The sequence below is a fragment of the Pristiophorus japonicus genome, chromosome 13, assembly GCF_044704955.1.
Source record: "Pristiophorus japonicus isolate sPriJap1 chromosome 13, sPriJap1.hap1, whole genome shotgun sequence".
Classification (NCBI taxonomy): Eukaryota; Metazoa; Chordata; class Chondrichthyes; family Pristiophoridae; genus Pristiophorus; species Pristiophorus japonicus.
In genome coordinates this window covers 153,580,373-153,597,613 of record NC_091989.1, presented here as the reverse complement: position 1 = coordinate 153,597,613, position 17,241 = coordinate 153,580,373, and the positions used below count along the sequence as shown (strand labels likewise).

The 17,241-nt window shown below is 45.2% G+C and overlaps 1 protein-coding gene across 5 annotated transcripts in view; it reads left to right on the top strand.

The window, feature by feature from the left end:
- spg7 (SPG7 matrix AAA peptidase subunit, paraplegin) overlaps positions 1-17,241 on the top strand; it is a 133,343-nt gene that overhangs the window by 28,235 nt on the left and 87,867 nt on the right. For all 5 annotated transcript variants that reach the window (XR_011596368.1, XR_011596367.1, XR_011596366.1 and 2 more), the window contains exons 2-3: positions 14,408-14,510; positions 14,589-14,684. Coding sequence is in view for 1 of the 5 variants with exons in the window: in XM_070898149.1 (XP_070754250.1) it covers positions 14,408-14,510; positions 14,589-14,684 (199 nt within the window). In the remaining 4 variants the exon portion in view is untranslated. The remainder of the gene's footprint in view (positions 1-14,407; positions 14,511-14,588; positions 14,685-17,241) is intronic.

Genomic DNA, 17,241 nt, shown 5'->3' with positions numbered 1-17,241 from the left:
AGAGAGATCCATCCAGAGCCAGAAGTATGTCCTCCCCCTTGTATCCTCCCCACTCCCCTCCCCCCTTGTATCCTCCCCACTCCCTCCCCCTTGTACCCTCCCCTTGTACCCTCCCCCTTGTACCCTTCCCCCTCCCCCCCTTCTCTCCCCCCATCCCTCCCCCTTCTCCCCCATCCCTCCCCCCTTCTCCCCCATCCCTCCCCCTTCTCCCCCATCCCTCCCCCTTCTCCCCCATCCCTCCCCCTTCTCCCCCATCCCTCCCCCTTCTCCCCATCCCTCCCCCATCCCTCCCCCTTCTCCCCATCCCTCCCCCTTTCTCCCCCATCCCTCCCCCTTTCTCCCCCATCCCTCCCCCTTTCTCCCCCATCCCTCCCCCTTTCTCCCCCATCCCTCCCCTTTCTCCCCCATCCCTCCCCCTTCTCCCCCATCCCTCCCCCTTCTCCCCCATCTCCCCCCTTCTCCCCCATCCCTCCCCTCCCCCTCCCCCCTTCCTCCCCCATCCCTCCCCTCCCCCCTCCCCCCTTCTCCCCCATCCTCCCCTCCCCCCTTCTCCCCCCATCCCCTCCCCTCCCTTTCTCCCCCATCCCTCCCCTCCTCCTTTCTCCCCCATCCCTCCCCTTCTCCCCCATCCCTCCCCTTCTCCCCCATCCCTCCCCTTCTCCCCCATCCCTCCCCCTCCTCCCCATCCCCTCCCAGAAACACAGACGGAGAATGAGAGACACACACAGACAGAGAGATAGAGACACACTTGGGGGGGGGGGCACCCCAGCACGCTGTTGGAGGGCTCCCGGTGCTGCAGTCGGTAAGTAGAAAATGTTTTATTTATTGATTTAAAAAAAAAAAATTATTTCTTATTAATTTTTTTGATTGATTTATTGGTTGATTTTATTGATTTATTATTGATGATGGCTCTTTATTTGTAAAACTAAAGTGTTTAATGTTTGTAAACTTTCCTTTAAACCCCCCCCATTCCCTACGCCTGATTTGTAACCTACGCCTGATTTTCTAAAATGTAGACAAGGTTTTTTCGAGCGTACAAAAATCTTCACTTACTCCATTCTAAGTTAGTTTGGAGTAAGTTTTCACTGACGAAACTTTGAAAACGGGCGTAAGTGGCCGGACACGCCCCCTTTTGAAAAAAAAATTCTGTTCCAAAGTGAAACTGTTCTAACTGACTAGAACTGGAGCAAACTAAATGGCGAGAATTCCGTTCCACACCAGTTGCTCCTAAAAATCAGGAGCAAATCATGGCGAAACTTGAGGCCCATGTAATAAAATTTCTGGAATAAAATCAGATAATGGTGAAAAACACTCGGCATATCAGGAGAGCAACTCCGAGTTCAAACTAAATTCTGGAGATTTATGCTAACCACTCTCTGTAAAGAAATTTCTCCTGAATTCCCTATTGGATTTATTAGTGACCATCTTATATTTATGGCCCTAGTTCTAATTTCCCCCGCAAATGGAAACATCTTTTCTACATCTACCCTATCAAACCCTTTCATAATCCCTCAATCTTATCTTATCTTCTCTTTGCACAAAAGAGCCCCAGCCTGTTCAATCCTTCCTGATTATTCTCAGTTCAGGCATCATCCTGGTAAATCTTTTTTTGCAGATTCTCCAGTCCTTCCATATCATTTTTATAATATGGAGACTAGAACTGTTCACAGTACTACAAGTGTGGTCATAGGAACAGGAGTATGCCATTCAGCCCCTCGAGCCTATGATTAAATCTAGTTCCTGACATTGATCTGCAACAACTTGCAATTATATAGCGCCTTTAACATAGCAAAATGTCCCAAGCGCCTTATGGAAGTGGTTATCAGACAAAAATTTGACACCAAAACACACGAGATAATTGGACGGATGACCAAAAGCTTGGACAAAGAGGTAGGTTTTAAGGAGGAGAGAGAGTCGGAGAATTTTATGGAGGGAATTCCAGAGCTTGAAGCCTATGCAGCTGAAGGCACACCTGCCAATGGTGGAGCGATTGACCTCTGGGATGCACAAGAGGCCAGAATTGGAAGCGCACAGAGACCTTTGAGGCGGTGGTCTTGGTGATGGAGGTCCAAAGCTCATCTCGGTGTCAAATATAGACTGGGAAAACCAAATTGGTAAAAGTAGTTGGCGGACAAATTCATGGAATGCATTCGAAACAGTTTTGTAGAACATTGTTGAAGAAACATATAAAATTCTGACGGGGTTAGACAGGTTAGATGCAGGAAGAATGTTCCCAATGTTGGGGAAGTCCAGAACCAGGGGTCACAGTCTAAGGATAAGGGGTAAGCCATTTAGGACCGAGATGCGGAGGAACTTCTTCACCCAGAGAGTGGTGAACCTGTGGAATTCTCTACCACAGAAAGTTGTTGAGGCCAATTCACTAAATATATTCAAAAAGGAGTTAGATGAGGTCCTTACTGCTAGGGGGATCAAGGGGTATGGCGAGAAAGCAGGAATGGGGTACTGAAGTTGAATGTTCAGCCATGAACTCATTGAATGGCGGTGCAGGCTAGAAGGGCCGAATGGCCTACTCCTGCACCTATTTTCTATGTTTCTATGTTTCTAACCAACAAGGGAACAGGCTATTTTCCAGTGACAGAAGAGCAAATCTGTAGGGAAATCACAGAGATGTGTAAAAACTATAGAGTGGTGATATTGGGGGACTTTAATTACCCAAATATCGATTGGTATAATGTTCGAGTAAAAGGAAAGGAGGGGGAGTAATTTCTGAAATGTGTTCAGGGCAACGTGAGCATCCTTGACCAGTATGTTCTCGGCCCAACTCGAAAGGAAGCATTGCTGGATCTGGTGCTGGGGGAATGAAGTGGACCCAGTGTCTGTAGGTGAACATTTGGGTAAGAATGATCATCATATCATGTTTAGATTGGTAATGGACAAGAACAAGGAACAATCTAAAGTGGAACTTCTAAATTGGAAGAAGGCTAACTTCAATGGGATGAGAAGGGATCTACCCAGGGTAAAATGGAACCAAAGATTGACAGGAAGAACTGTAACAGAACAATAGGTGCTCTTTAAGGAGGAGATGTTTCAGATCATATTCCATCAAGAGGGAAAGGCAAGGGAACCAAAGCCAGGGCTCCTTGGATGATGAGCGAGATAGAGAATATTATGAAACAAAAAAGAGGGTGTATGATGCATGTCAGGTGAATTCTTCAAGTGAGAACCAGGCCAAATAAAAGAGGGAAAGTGAAGAGGAAAATAAGACTGGCAAAGAGAGATGATGAGAATAGAATGGCAGTTCACATAAAAAAGGAACCCAAAAATCATCTACCAGCATGTAAATAGTAAGAGGTAGGGTGGGAACTACTGGGGACAAAAAAGGTGATATATGCTTAGAGGCGCAGGGCAAGGCTAGAATATTTCATGAGTACTTTGTATCGATGTTTACTAGGGAAGAGGATGCTGACAAAATATCAGTAGAAACGGAGATGGTAGACGTAATGGATGGAGTGTAAATTAATAGGCAGGATGGACTGGAAAGTCTGGATATGCAAAGAGTGGATAAGTCGCCTGGTCCAGATGGCTTGCATCTCAGGTTGCAAAGGGAAGTGTGGGTGGTGACAGCGGAAGGACTTGCCATAATCTTCCAATCTTCCAATCTTCCCAAGATGCGGGAAGGTGCCAGAGGATTGGAAAGTAGCAAATGTGACACCCTTATTCAAGAAAGGGTGTAAGGACAATCCTCGTAACTATAGGCCGGTCAGTTTATCAGTGGTGGGTAAGGTTTTAGAAACAAGAATCAGGAAAAAATTGACAAGCATTTGGAGAGAATTAAGTTAATTAAAGAGAGCCAGCACGGATTTGTAAAAGGCAGATCATGTTTGACTAATCTAATTGAATTTTTTGATGAAGTAACAGAGAAGGTTGATGAAGGGAATGCAGTGAATGGTGTCTGTATGAATTTTAATAAATTGTTTGACAAAGTACCACATAAAAGGCTGGTTAATAAAATTGAAGCTCATGGAATAGGAGGGTCAGTGTCAGCTTGGAAAAGAAATTGGATTAAGGACAGAAAACAACGAGTCGTGGTGAATGGTTGTTTTTAGACTGGAGGATGGTAGACAGTGGTGTTCCCAAAAGGTCAGTACTAGGATGACTGCTTTTTTTCATCTATATAGAAATGACTTGGATATTGGAACACAGAGTAAAATTTCAAAATTTGCCGATGATACCAAACTTGGAGGTGTAGCAAACAGTGTGTATGATACCAATCGACTGCAACAGGACATAGATAGGCGAGCAGAATGGGCAGACAAGTGGCAGATGAAATTTAATAGAGAAGTGTGAGGTAATGCATTTTGGCAGAAGGGATAGGGATAGGGAGAGGCAATATCAACTTAATGGCACAGTTCCAGGACAGAGGGACCTGGGGGTTCATGTGCATAGATCTTTGATGGTGGCAGGACATATTGAGAGAGTAGTTAGCTAAGCATATGTGATCTTGGGCTTCATAAATAGAGATATTGAGTACAAAAGCAGTGAAGTTATGCTGAACCTTTATAAAGCTCTGGTTAGGCCATAGCGAGAGCATTGCATCCAGTTCTGGTCACCACACTTTAGGAAGGATGCGACGGTCCTTGAGCGGGTGCAGAGGGGATTTGCTAGAATGGTTCCAGGAATGAGGGATTTTAGCTACAAGGTTAGGTTGGAGAAGCTGGGGTTGTTCTCCTTGGAGCAAAGGAGGTTGAGGGAAGATTTGATAGAGGTGTACAAGGTTATGACGGGTTTGAATAAGATAGACAGAGAAAGGCAGTTCCCATTAGCTGATTGTACAAAGACTAGGGGACACAGATTTAATGTTCCGGGCAAGAGATACAGGGGGATATGAGGAAGAACATTTTTATGCAGCGAATGGTAATGGCTTTGTACTTGCTGCCGACGAAGGTGGTGGATGATCAATGATTTCAAAAGGAAATTGGATAGGCATTTGAGGGAAATAAACTTGCAGGACTACGGGGATAGAGCAGGGGAATGGGACTGACTGGATGGCTCGACAGAGAGCCGGCATGGACTCGATGGGCCGAATGGCCGCCTCCTGTGCCGTAATGACTATGACCCAGAAATCCCTGTTTCTTCTTCCCGCGGACGTTCGACTAAAAATAAGAGAAAAGATGCGCACTTACCTTTTGGCCGAATGCCCGCCAGAGATCCCGGACTCGAGGTCTCCTCTTGCGCAATGGAGCGAGTTCACGTTGGGACATCCGCAGGAGTCACGTGGGCCTGGACACCCAATCAAGGTAAAGTATTTTCTCATTCATAGTAAAAGGAGTGTCGTTAATCCGAAACGCCCCCAAACACCCAAACACTACATAAAACATTGAAACAAAAACCTCACATAAATACACTATAGAAATTAAAGTTTATAGAAATGTTTTTTAAAGAAAAAAAATTGCCGATTTAAAAAGAAAAGTTTTAATTATGGTTAAAAATAAATAACATAGTGGGAAGGGTTTTTGTGTGGTTTTTTAAATTTAATTTAATATTTTTGTATAAGAACATAAGAAATAGGAACAGGAGTAGGCCATTCGGCCCCTCGAGCTTGCTCCACCATTCAATAAGATCATGGCTAATCTGATCATGGACTCGGCTCCACTTCCCCGCCCGCTCCCCATAATCCCTTACCATTTAAGAAACTGTCTATTTCTGTCTTAAATGTATTCAATGTCCCAGCTTCCAGAGCTCTCTGAGGCAGCGAATTCCACAGATTTACAACCGTCTGAGAGAAGAAATTCCTCGTCATCTCTGTTTTAAATGGGCGGCCCCTTATTCTAAGGTCATGCCCTCTAGTTCTAGTCTCCCCCATCAGTGGAAACATCCTCTCTGCATCCACCTTGTCAAGCCCCCTCATAATCTTATACATTTCAATAAGGTCACTTCTCATTCTTCTCAATTCCAATGAGTAGAGGCCCAACCTACTTAACCTCTCCTCCGTAAATCAACCCCCTCATCTCTGGAATCAACCTAGTGAACCTTCTCTGAACTGCCTTTAAAGCAAGTATATCCTTTTATAAATATAGAAACCAAAATTGCACGCAGTATTCCAGGTGTGGCCTCACCAATACCTTGTATAACTGTAGCAAGACTTCCCTGCTTTTATACTCCACCCCCTTTGCAATGAAGGCCAAAATACCATTGGCCTTTCTGATTGCTTCTGATCACTGAGCAGTAAAGAAAGGAAAGATAGATTACGAAGATAAACTTGCGCAAAACATAAAAACGGATAGTAAAAAGCTTTTACATATGTATAAAACGGAAAAGAGTGACTGAAGTAAATGTTGGTCCTTTAGAAGATGAGAAGGGGGATTTAATAATGGGAAATGTGGAAATGGCTGAGACCTTAAACAATTATTTTGCTTCGGTCTTCACAGTGGAAGACACAGAAACCATGCCAGAAATTGCTGGTCACAGGAATATGGGAAGGGAGGACCTTGAGACAATCACCATCACTCGGGGGGTAGTGCTGGACAGGCTAATGGGACTCAAGGTGGACAAGTTCCCTGGTCCTGATAAAATGCATCCCAGGGTATTAAAAGAGATGGCGGAAGTTATCGCAGATGCATTTGTTATAATCTACCAAAATTCTCTGGACTCTGGGGAGGTACCAGCGGATTGAAAAGCAGCTAATGTAACGCCTCTGTTTAAAAAAGGGAGCAGACAAAAGGCAGGTAACTATAGGCCGGTTAGTGGGGAAAATGCTTGAAGCTATCATTAAGGAAGAAATAACGGGACATCTAGATGGGAATAGTGCAATCAAGCAGACGCAACATGGATTCATGAAGGGGAAATCATGTTTAACTAATTTACTGGAATTCTTTGAGGATATAACGAGCATGGTGGATAGAGGTGTACCGATGGATGTGGTGTATTTAGATTTCCAATAGGCATTCGATAAGGTGCCACACAAAAGGTTACTGCAGAAGATAAAGGTACGCGGAGTCAGTGGAAATGTATTAGCATGGATAGAGAATTGGCTGGCTAATAGAAAGCAGAGAGTCGGGTTAAATGGGTCCTTTTCGGGTTGGAAATCGGTGGTTAGTGGTGTGCCACAGGGATCGGTGCTGGGACCACAACTGTTTACAATATACATAGATGACCTGGAAGGGGGGATAGAGTGTAGTGTAACAAAATTTGCAGATGACACAAAGATTAGTGGGAAAGCAGGTTGTGTAGAGGACACAGAGAGGCTGCAAAGAGATTTAGATAGGTCAAGCGAATGGGCTAAGGTTTGGCAGATGGAATACAATGTCGGAAAGTGTGAGGTCATCCACCTTGGGGGGGGGGGGGGGGGGGGGGGAAACAGTAAAAGGGAATATTATTTGAATGGGGAGAAATTACAACATGCTGCGCTGCAGAGGGACCTGGGTGTCCTTGTGCATGAAACTCTTTTGGAGAAATCTCAGCAGGTCAGGCAGCGTGTGTCGGGAGACTAAACTCGATCGCATGAATCCCAAAAAGTTTGTTTGCAGGTGCAACAGGTAATCAGGAAGGCGAATGGAATGTTGGCCTTCATTGCGAGAGGGATGGAGTACAAAAGCAGCGAGGTCCTGCTGCAACTGTACAGGGTATTGGTGAGGCTGCACCTGGAGTACTGCATGCAGTTTTGGTCACCTTACTTAAGGAAGGATATACTAGCTTTGGAGGGGGTACAGAGACGATTCACTAAGCTGATTCCGGAGATGAGGGGGTTACCTTATGATGATAGATTGAGTAGACTCGGTCTTTACTTGTTGAAGTTCAGAAGGATGAGGGGTGATCTTATAGAAACATTTAAAATAATGAAAGGGATAGACAAGATAGAGGTAGGGAGGTTGTTTCCACTGGTCGGGGAGACTAGAACTAGGGGGCACTAGCCTCAAAATGTGGGGGAGCCAATTTAAAACCGAGTTGAGAAGGAATTTCTTCTCCCAGAGGGTTGTGAATCTGTGGAATTCTCTGCCCAAGGAAGCAGTTGAGGCTAGCTCATTGAATGTATACAAGTCACAGATAGATAGATTTTTAACCAATAAGGGAATTAAGGGTTATGGGGAGCGGGCGGGTAAGTGGAGCTGAGTCCACGGCCAGATCAGCCAGGATCTTGTTGAATGGCGGAGCAGGCTCGAGGGGCTAGATGGCCTACTCCTGTTCCTTATTCTTAAGTTCTTATGTTCTTGTATCACTTGCTGTACCTGCATACCATCCTTTTGTGTTTCATGCACAAGTACCCCCAGGTCCCGCTGTACTGCGGCACTTTGCAATCTTTCTGCATTAAATAATAACTTGCTCTTTGATTTTTTTTCTGCCAAAGTGCATGACTTCACACTTTCCAACATTATACTCCATCTGCCAAATTTTTGCCCACTCACTTAGCCTGTCTTTGTCCTTTTGCAGATTTTGTGTGTCCTCCTCACACATTGCTTTTCCTCCCATCTTTGTATCATCAGCAAACTTGGCTATGTTACACTCAGCCCCTTCTTCCAAGTCGTTAATGTAGATTGTAAATAGTTGGGGTCCCAGAACTGATCCCTGCGGCATCCCACTGGTTGCCAACCAGAGAATGAACCATTTATCCCGACTCTCTGTTTTCTGTTAGTTAGCGAATCCTCTAGCCATGCTAATATATTACCCCCAACCCCATGACCTTTTATCTTGTGCAGTAATCTTTTATATGGCACCTTGTCAAATGCCTTCTGGAAGTCCAAATACACCACATCCACTAGTTCCCCTTTATCCACCCTGTTAGTTACATCCTCAAAGAACTCCAGCGAATTTGTCAAACATGACTTCCCCTTCATAAATCCATGCTGACTTTGCCTGACTGAATTTTGCTTATCCAAATGTCCTGCTACTGCTTCTTTAATAATGGACTCCAACATTTTCCCAACCAAAGATGTTGGGCTAACTGGTCTATAGTTTCCTGCTTTTTGTCTGCCTCTTTTTTTAAATAGGGGCGTTACATTTGCAGTTTTCCAATCTGCTGGGACCTCTCCAGAATCCAGGGAATTTTGGTAAATTACAACTAATGCATCCACAATCCCTGCCGCTACTTCTCTTAAGACCCTAGGATGTAAGCCATCAGGTCTAGGGGAATTTTATGCGTTTAGTCCTATTATTTTACTGAGTACCATCTCCTTAGTGATTGTGATTGTGTTACGTTCCTCCCCCCCCCTCCCCATAGCCCCTTGACTATCCACTGTTGGAATATTGTTAGTGTCCTCTTCGGAAAGACTGATGCAAAATATTTGTTCAGAGTTTCTGCCATCTCCATGTTCCCCATTACTAGTTCCCTGGTCTCGTGCTCCAGGGGACTAATATTTACTTTAACCACCCTTTTGCTTTTTTTTAATATATATATTATATGCGCCTGCTTTTATCAGGCGCAAGAGTTTTGAGGACACTTGCTGGGCAAGATATGCATAAATCCCACAATCTTGTCCTGGCAAATGTCCTCGCTCCCGAGATACGGAGGATCTGTCAAGCCAGAAACTTGACAGATCGGAAAAGCCAGTTTTCAACGCATGCGCATTGTGCGCTGAAAAACGGCTTTTCCGATGCCTTCCTGGGTCTGTAGAACCTTTGTATGGATCTGGGGAGGCCGTGATTTCTGGGCGAATGACTCCATTTAAAGAAATTATTCATAATTGTCACGACTATTCCCTTGAGAAAAAAAAAACTCCATAGGAAAAGTGGTCTAACCATGGCTTACTAGAGAAGTTATGGATAGCATTGGATTGAAAGAAGAAGCTTATAATGTTGCTGATAAGAGTACTAAGCCTGAGGATTGGGAGGATTTTAGAAATCAGCAAAGGATGACCAAGCGATTGATATAAAGGAAGAAATAGAATACAAGAGACCATTAGCAAGAAAAATAAAAAGCGATTGTAAGAGCTTCGACAAGTAAATGTGGCAAAAGTAAACGTGGATCCCTTGGAGGCATAGACAGGCAAAATTATAATGGGGAATAAGGAAATGGCAGAGATTTTAGGGCTGTTTTCATCTTAAAAGACATAAAAAACATACGGGAAATAGTGGGGAACCAAGGATCTAATGAGAGTGAGGAACTTAGTTCTTAATTTAGTGAAGAGAAATTAATGGGACTAAAAGCTGACAAAACCTCTGGACCTGATGGCCTATATCTTAGGGTTTTAAAAGAGTTGACTGCCGAGATGATAGATGCATTGGTTTTGATCTTCCAGATTTTCCCTAGACTCTGGAATAGTCCCTGTGGATTGGAAGGTAGCAAATGTAACCCTGCTATTTGAGAAAGGAAGGAAGGAGAGAAAACAGGGGACTGTCGGCCAGTTAGCCTGTTATCAGTCATGGGGAAAATGCTAGAATCTATTATTCGGGCTGTGGTAACAGGGCACTTAGAAAATTACATGATCAGGCAAAGTCAACACGGTTTATGAAAGGGAAATCGTGTTTGACAACTCTAATAGAGTTTTTTGAGGGTATAACTAGCAGGGTAGATTAGAGGGAATCAGTGGATGTCGTATATTTGGATTTTCAAAAGGCATTCGATAAGGTGCCAGACAAGAGGTTGTTGCACAAGATTAGGGCTCAGGTTTGGGGTAATATATTGGCTTGGATTGTGGAATTGGTTAACGAACAGAAAACAGAGAGTAGGAGTAAACGCGTTATTTTTGGGTTGGCACGTTGTAACTCGTGTGATGCAGCAAGGATCGGAGCTTGGGCCTCAACTACTTGTAATCTATGTCAATGACTTGGATGAGAGGACCGATTGTAATGTATCCAGGTTTGCTGACGATACAAAGGTAGGTGGGAAAGTAAGCAGTGAGGAGAACGCAAGGAGGCTGCAAAGGGATATAGACCGGTTCAGTGAGTGGGCAAGAAGGTATAATGTGAGGGAATGTGAAATTACCCATATTAGTCGGAAAAAGAGAAAACCAGAATATTTTTTTAAAACATGAGAGACTCGGAAATGTTGGTATGCAGAGGGATTTGGGTGTCCTTGTGCATGAATCAGAAAAAGTTAATGTCATGTGTCCAGACATGTTTACTGCTTGTACTATCACATAATATACCACCAGAGGGCACTACAATGGAAAACTTGGACACCAGCTGCATGGTCACTAAGGTGTGCCATCAGAGGGCACTGCAGTAGGAGACTTGTAGGCAATCTGTACCGGTGTGCCAGGCCTAGTATAAAAGGCAGGCCATCATGTGTGATCCTCACTCTGGAGTTATATTAAATGGACTAGGGTCACTATAGTTCACATGCAATACATTGCCTCGTGGAGTCATTATCAGAGCATCCAAAGACATAAGTTAATATGCAGGTACAGCAAGCAGTTAGGAAGGCAAATGGTATGTTCACCTTTTATTGTAAAGTATTTGGATTATAAGAGTAAGGAAGTCTTGCTGCAACAATATAGGATTTTGGTGAGACCACACCTGGAGTACTGGTTACAGTTTTGGTCTCCTTATCTAAGGAAAGATATACTTGCCTTGGACGGGGTGCAACAAAGTTTCACTTGATTGATTCCTGGGGTGGGAGGGTTGTCCTATGAGGAGAAGTTGAGCAGAATGAGCCTATATTCTCTCGAGTTTCGAAGAATGAGAGGTGATCTCATTGAAACATAAAGGGGACGAACTTAGTGTACTTGCCGCCGAGTTTTCTGGGCGGTCCCCACTCTGAGCGAGATTGGTGGAGGCCTCCCGCTGGCAGGGAGGGAAGACTGCTGGGGACCGCCTGCTGGAGTGCAAGTATTCTCCTGCCCGCCGAGCTGCCAGTTTGATCCGGGCGGGAGTCCGCTGCAGCAGGGGAAAGGACCGCCGCGTGGAGGCAGGTCTAACCTCAACGGTAAATATAAAGACCTGCAAAAAAAGGTTAGTAAACTGTGTTCCTTTTTTTTCTAACTCTAGCGATTCAGGTGGATGGGGTCCCCTGAAGGTTTTCCAGTGTTTTTTTTAATTATTTTTTGGAAAATTTTAATTTTATCTGTTCTCCCCCAGCCGGCCTCCGCCCTGGGCCCGACTCAATCCTCGGCGGTACTTTGCCGAGGATTGCATTTGCCGCCGAGATTGGGAGCTCCCACCCGCTGCCGCCCAGATTCATGGCGCAAGTCCTTTTTTTGCCGCCGGGCGGTTTCTCCAGGACTTTTTCATGAAAGTTCTGCCTAAGTACCGTCAGGATCTCAGCGGTCCCTTGGGCGGAACTTAGCTTCCATCAAGTTCCGGACCAAAAAAGAGGGCTTGATCGGGTAAAGCTGAGCGTTGTTTCCCCGTGCTGCAGAGTCTAGAACTGGGGTGATAGTCTCAGGATAAGAGATCAGCCATTTAGAACTGATAAGGAGACATTTTTTCCCACTCCGGAACGGGGGTGGGTGAGTGGGGGGGGTGGACGGCGGGTTAAATCTTTGGCATTCTCTATCCCAGAGGACTGTGGATGCTCAGTTGTTGAATATATTCAAGACTGAGCTCAATAGATTTTTGGACACCAAGGGAAAGGGCGAGAAAGTGGAGTTGAGGTAGAAGATCTTATTGAATGGCGGAGCAGGCTCAAGGGGCCCTATGACCTCTTACTACTTTTTTAATATTCTTACTTGTGAGAGAGTGCTGCATTGTCAGAGATGCCATCTGTTAGCTGAAACTTTAAACTGAGGCTTCATTTCGGCCTTGTTCCGATGGACGTAAAAGATCCCATGACACTATTGAAGAAGAGCAGGGCATTCTCCAGCTTTGTGCAAAAATGTCAGCTATTTTTGCCTGGAAAACAATAGTGACTACATTTTGGAACTACTTATTTGGCTTTGAAGCACTTTGGTACCTCCTGAGGATGTGAAAGGTGCTTTGTAAAAGCAAACTATTCTATTTGTCTTGTGTGTTAATGTTACTTCAAAAAGATGGGGGAGGGCTTTATCACCTCTCTCTTAATTGCATATTACATAAAAGTGGTAATTACCTGCTGCAGAAATAGAACCAAGCTCGTTGTTTCATTGTTCAATCTGGGAGTCTGCAAGCAAGGCCGCCATAGTTCGGTTTTAATCTGAAAGGAGAAAATGTCTGAAAATTGGTCTCTGGGAGATGACCCTGATGCCTTTGAACCCTACTTTAAGTGATACCTATATTTAATGATGCATGACATATTTGATATGCCTTTGGTTTGATTCAGATTTCAAGACAGAGTGTGGGTAGAACTGTTGCTTCATACCAAGTTATTTTAATGGATTTCTACTTTGCCAACCAGTTGACAACTGGAGCTATCAGGAGAGTTCCTTGAATACCCAATTTCATATATAATCATTATGGAGGGCCTTAATGACTTTGTTGTGTTTTTATCCCTTTGAATGGGATGTGTACAGTTCTGTAATCTAATAAAATCTGCCGTTTACTTTTCCTTCTGGTGAATTTTTATTAATAAATCTGGTTCATAGTTTTTAGCCAGAGAGATGCAGTCCGTCAGTACTATTCGTCCATGTATTGAAGGAGCTAGGAGAATATGAGGTGCATCATGCTTATGGCATTAATTATCTACCCTGGACACACTCCCTCCCAGACTACTTTGTGCATAATGCCACATGGGCTTGCCTGTGGAACAGATGCCTTTGCACTAGGTATGGGAAAAAAACCGAACACCTGAATCATAAAACAGCATGTTACTGGAACTACGAATATACCAACGTTCCCTCTAAGCTGCGTGGCCACGTAGCTCTCTGCTGCCGCTTTTCCCTTGTTAAATGTTGCACATGCACAAAACTTTGAATGGGCCATCCACCCCCGACCACCCCAAAAAAAAATTAAGGGGACCATTGGATATGACTGTACTTGAAACACCCATGCAGGCATTTTGGAAATTGATTTGAGATTTCCTTGAGCAAGTAATCAACAAAACATTTTTTATTTGTTTTTGGAAATTGAGTCATGATGCCAAGGCAGTAGTTATAGCCTAGTTGTCTTGAAAGCATTAAGGGTGGGACTGGAGTGACTGGTTCCCTACTACTGTAAGGGCTTTTACAGCAACCCGGCAGATTCAATGGTCATTTTTTGGTACTAGCCCACAAATTAGATTTATTAAATTCAGTTTCACAATTTACCGTGGTAAAATTTGAACTCTGGACCTCTGGGTTGTTAGTCCAGTACCATAACCACTAAACTTCTACTGCAATATATTCACTGATCAATCAGACCAGTCATAGTCCAACTATCCAAATGTGCTGGGTTTCATTCTTGCAGATTCATATCATTTTGGCCAGTTCTGGAACCGCCACAAAAGTGGGTATATTTCACGTGAGCCTGTTACAGGTATGTATTGGCCGAGTATTTAGATCATGGGGTGAGGCCACAATCCTGTCTACAATTGTACACTTTCCAGTAGGAATCACTGGAGAGATCTCAGGATGTTATTTGAAAACTTACTTGTTTTGCACTTTATTGCTTATTTTCACAGAGCTTGTTGTCTCGTCCATTAAGCCATCAGTTCCAGGGATTTGACAGGATACAGAATTTAAGGCAGTTAACACAAGACCCAACAAGGCTCTTCCAGTTATTAGGTGGGTGTGAAAGGTTTTCAAACTTAATTTGGACATGGAGAGATTGTTGTTACAAAATTTAAATATTTTGTTTCATAGGTGGCATTTACCATTTCGGCACATCAAAATCACATCAAGATCAAGATAAGGAACAGAAGGAGGGATCCAAAGGGAAAAGTCCTGAGGAAGATGAAGGTCGGCAAATCTTTGGTTTAACTTTACAATATGGACATTTGGCTTGATGACAACAGCAACATAAAAGAAATCCCGAACATGCTTCATGCGAAAGTGCAAGCAAAACCGATCTCATGCCAGGGATAGAGAGGTGATGGAAAGAGCAGTGAGGAAGATGGGTTTTGAAAAGGATTTTAAAGGAGGAGAGGGAGCTTGGGAGGGGTAAACAGTCTTGCATTTATATAGCGCCTTTCACGAACTTGGAATGTCTCCAAGCGTTTTACAGCCAGTAAAGTACTTTTGAAGTGTAGTCACTGTTGTAATGTAGGATTCCAGATGTGTAGAATTCCAGAGTAGGACCTGGTTGGCTGAAGTCTCTGCAGCCAATGATGGGATTAAAAGAAAGGGGGAGGCCAGAGTTGGACAGTGGCTGAGGGAGAGGGCGAATATAGAGCTGGAGGAGATGGCAGAGGTAGTGGGCGAGGCTGTGGAGGGAACTAAAAGGCGAAGACAAGAATTTTTAATTTTGCATCGGAAGGCTCTGAGCCAGATTAGGTCAGCAAGGATAGGTGTAATGCACGTGTGAAATAATGAAAATCAAAAAGAATAACATTTTGTTAATGATGAGTAACATTTCCATCTTTAGCATTTTTTTTGTTGGACCTATTGTTTTCTAGTGTACATTTCAATAAATAATAGCTTTCGGATTCAAAAAATTAATTAATTAAAATCTCTAATCTATGGGCCCAAGTTTCCACACGCGCCTAGAACGGCGCAGTCCCGACCTGGACGCCCGTTTTTCGCGCCACAAAGTGCGTCTAAAAAAATCCTCCGTATTCTCCACCTCCCTGCAGGTCCTCTGGCCCTCGGCGCAGCGCAGCACGAGCTGTAGGGGGCGGAGCCAGGTCCCTGCGCTGAAAACAGTGCCGGGACCTCTGCACATGCGCGCTACAGTGGGCACGCATGTGCAGTAGCTCCAGGCACACGAAACTGTGTGGGAGGGGCCCAAAGCACACAGCCCCTAGCCCTGGCCGAATGGCATCACTGGGGCTGCGTGAATAAGGCTCCTCCCACGGCCAGCTCCTGCTTCCCCCCCCCGACCAGACCCGACACCCGCTCCCGGCCCCCCCCCCCCCCCCCCCCCCCGCCTGCCTGCCTGCCTCCGGACCAGACCCGACACCCGCTCCCCCCCCCCCCCCCCCCGCCTCCGGACCAGACCCGACACCCGCTCCCGACCCCCGACCCGACCCGCGCTCCTGTTCCCGCTCCCCAACTGGACCCGACCTGACCGGCGCTCCTGTTCCCGCTCCGTCCCACCCTCCGGACTGGACCCAACCCGCGCTCCTGTTCCCGCTCCGCCTCCCCCCCCCCCCCCCCCCCCTCCCGACTGGACTGGACTGGACCCGACCCGACCCACGCTCCTGTTCCCGACTGGACCCGACCCGTGCTCCTGTTCCTGCTCCCCGCTCCCCCGACCCGACCCGCGCTCCTGTTCCCGCTCCGCCCCCCCTGACTGGACCCGACCTGCGCTCCTGTTCCCGCTACCCGACCCGACCCGCGCTCCTGTTCCCGCTCCCCGACTGGACCCGACCCGACCAGTGCCCCCGACCCGACCAGACCCCCCCCCCCGGACCCGACCTGACCTCTTTCCCCACCCCCCCCCCCCCAATCTCTCTCTCCCTTCCCCCGAACCGAACCTCCCCGACCCGACCCAACGCCACCTACCTGTAAATCTGGTGCTGGGGACGGGCCCTGCCCGAAGTCTCGGGCCGGCCCGTTCAGCCTTCGGTCCCGAAAGGCCTGCCTGAAGCACTTTCACACAGGTAGGAAGATGGTTTATTTAATCTTTTCTTTGCTTATAAATGTTTATTCAGGTTGGATTTATTTGTATAATATTTGTATAAGTATAAATAAGGAATTATTATAGAATTTAATAACTTCCCTTCCCCCCCCCCACCCCCCCCCCCACTTCATTCTGGACGCCTAATTTGTAACCTGCGCCTGATTTTTTAATGTGTAGAACAGGTTTTTTCAGTTCTACAAAAATCTTCACTTGCTCCATTCTACTTTAGTTTGGAGTACGTTTTCACTGTGGAAACTTTCACGCCCCCTTTTGAAGAAAAAATTCTGTTCCAAAGTAGAACTGTTCTACCCGACTAGAACTGCAGAAAAAAAAATGTGGAGAATTGCGATTTCTAAGATAGTCCGTTCTCGACCAGTTGTTCCTAAAAATCAGGCGCAAATCATGTGGAAACTTGGGCCCTATGTATGGTCTGGAGTGATTTCAGTGGCAGAAATTAATTCAACACATTATTTTGCACCTGCAAAACATAATCCCTAAAGTAAAAACTTAAATATCTCAATAAAAACAAATGAATAACCACAACAGAGAGACTTTTGTTCAGTAAGTATTTTCAAATCTAATTCTTTTGCACCATTTTAAAATTAAGTACTGAATTTAAAGAAAGAGCACGATTCATCAAGCTCACTCATGCAAAAGAACATGCACAATTTGTACTGTCATGGATATCATTCAACTTATTCAATCGCTACACATTAAACTTCCCAGAAGATGAAA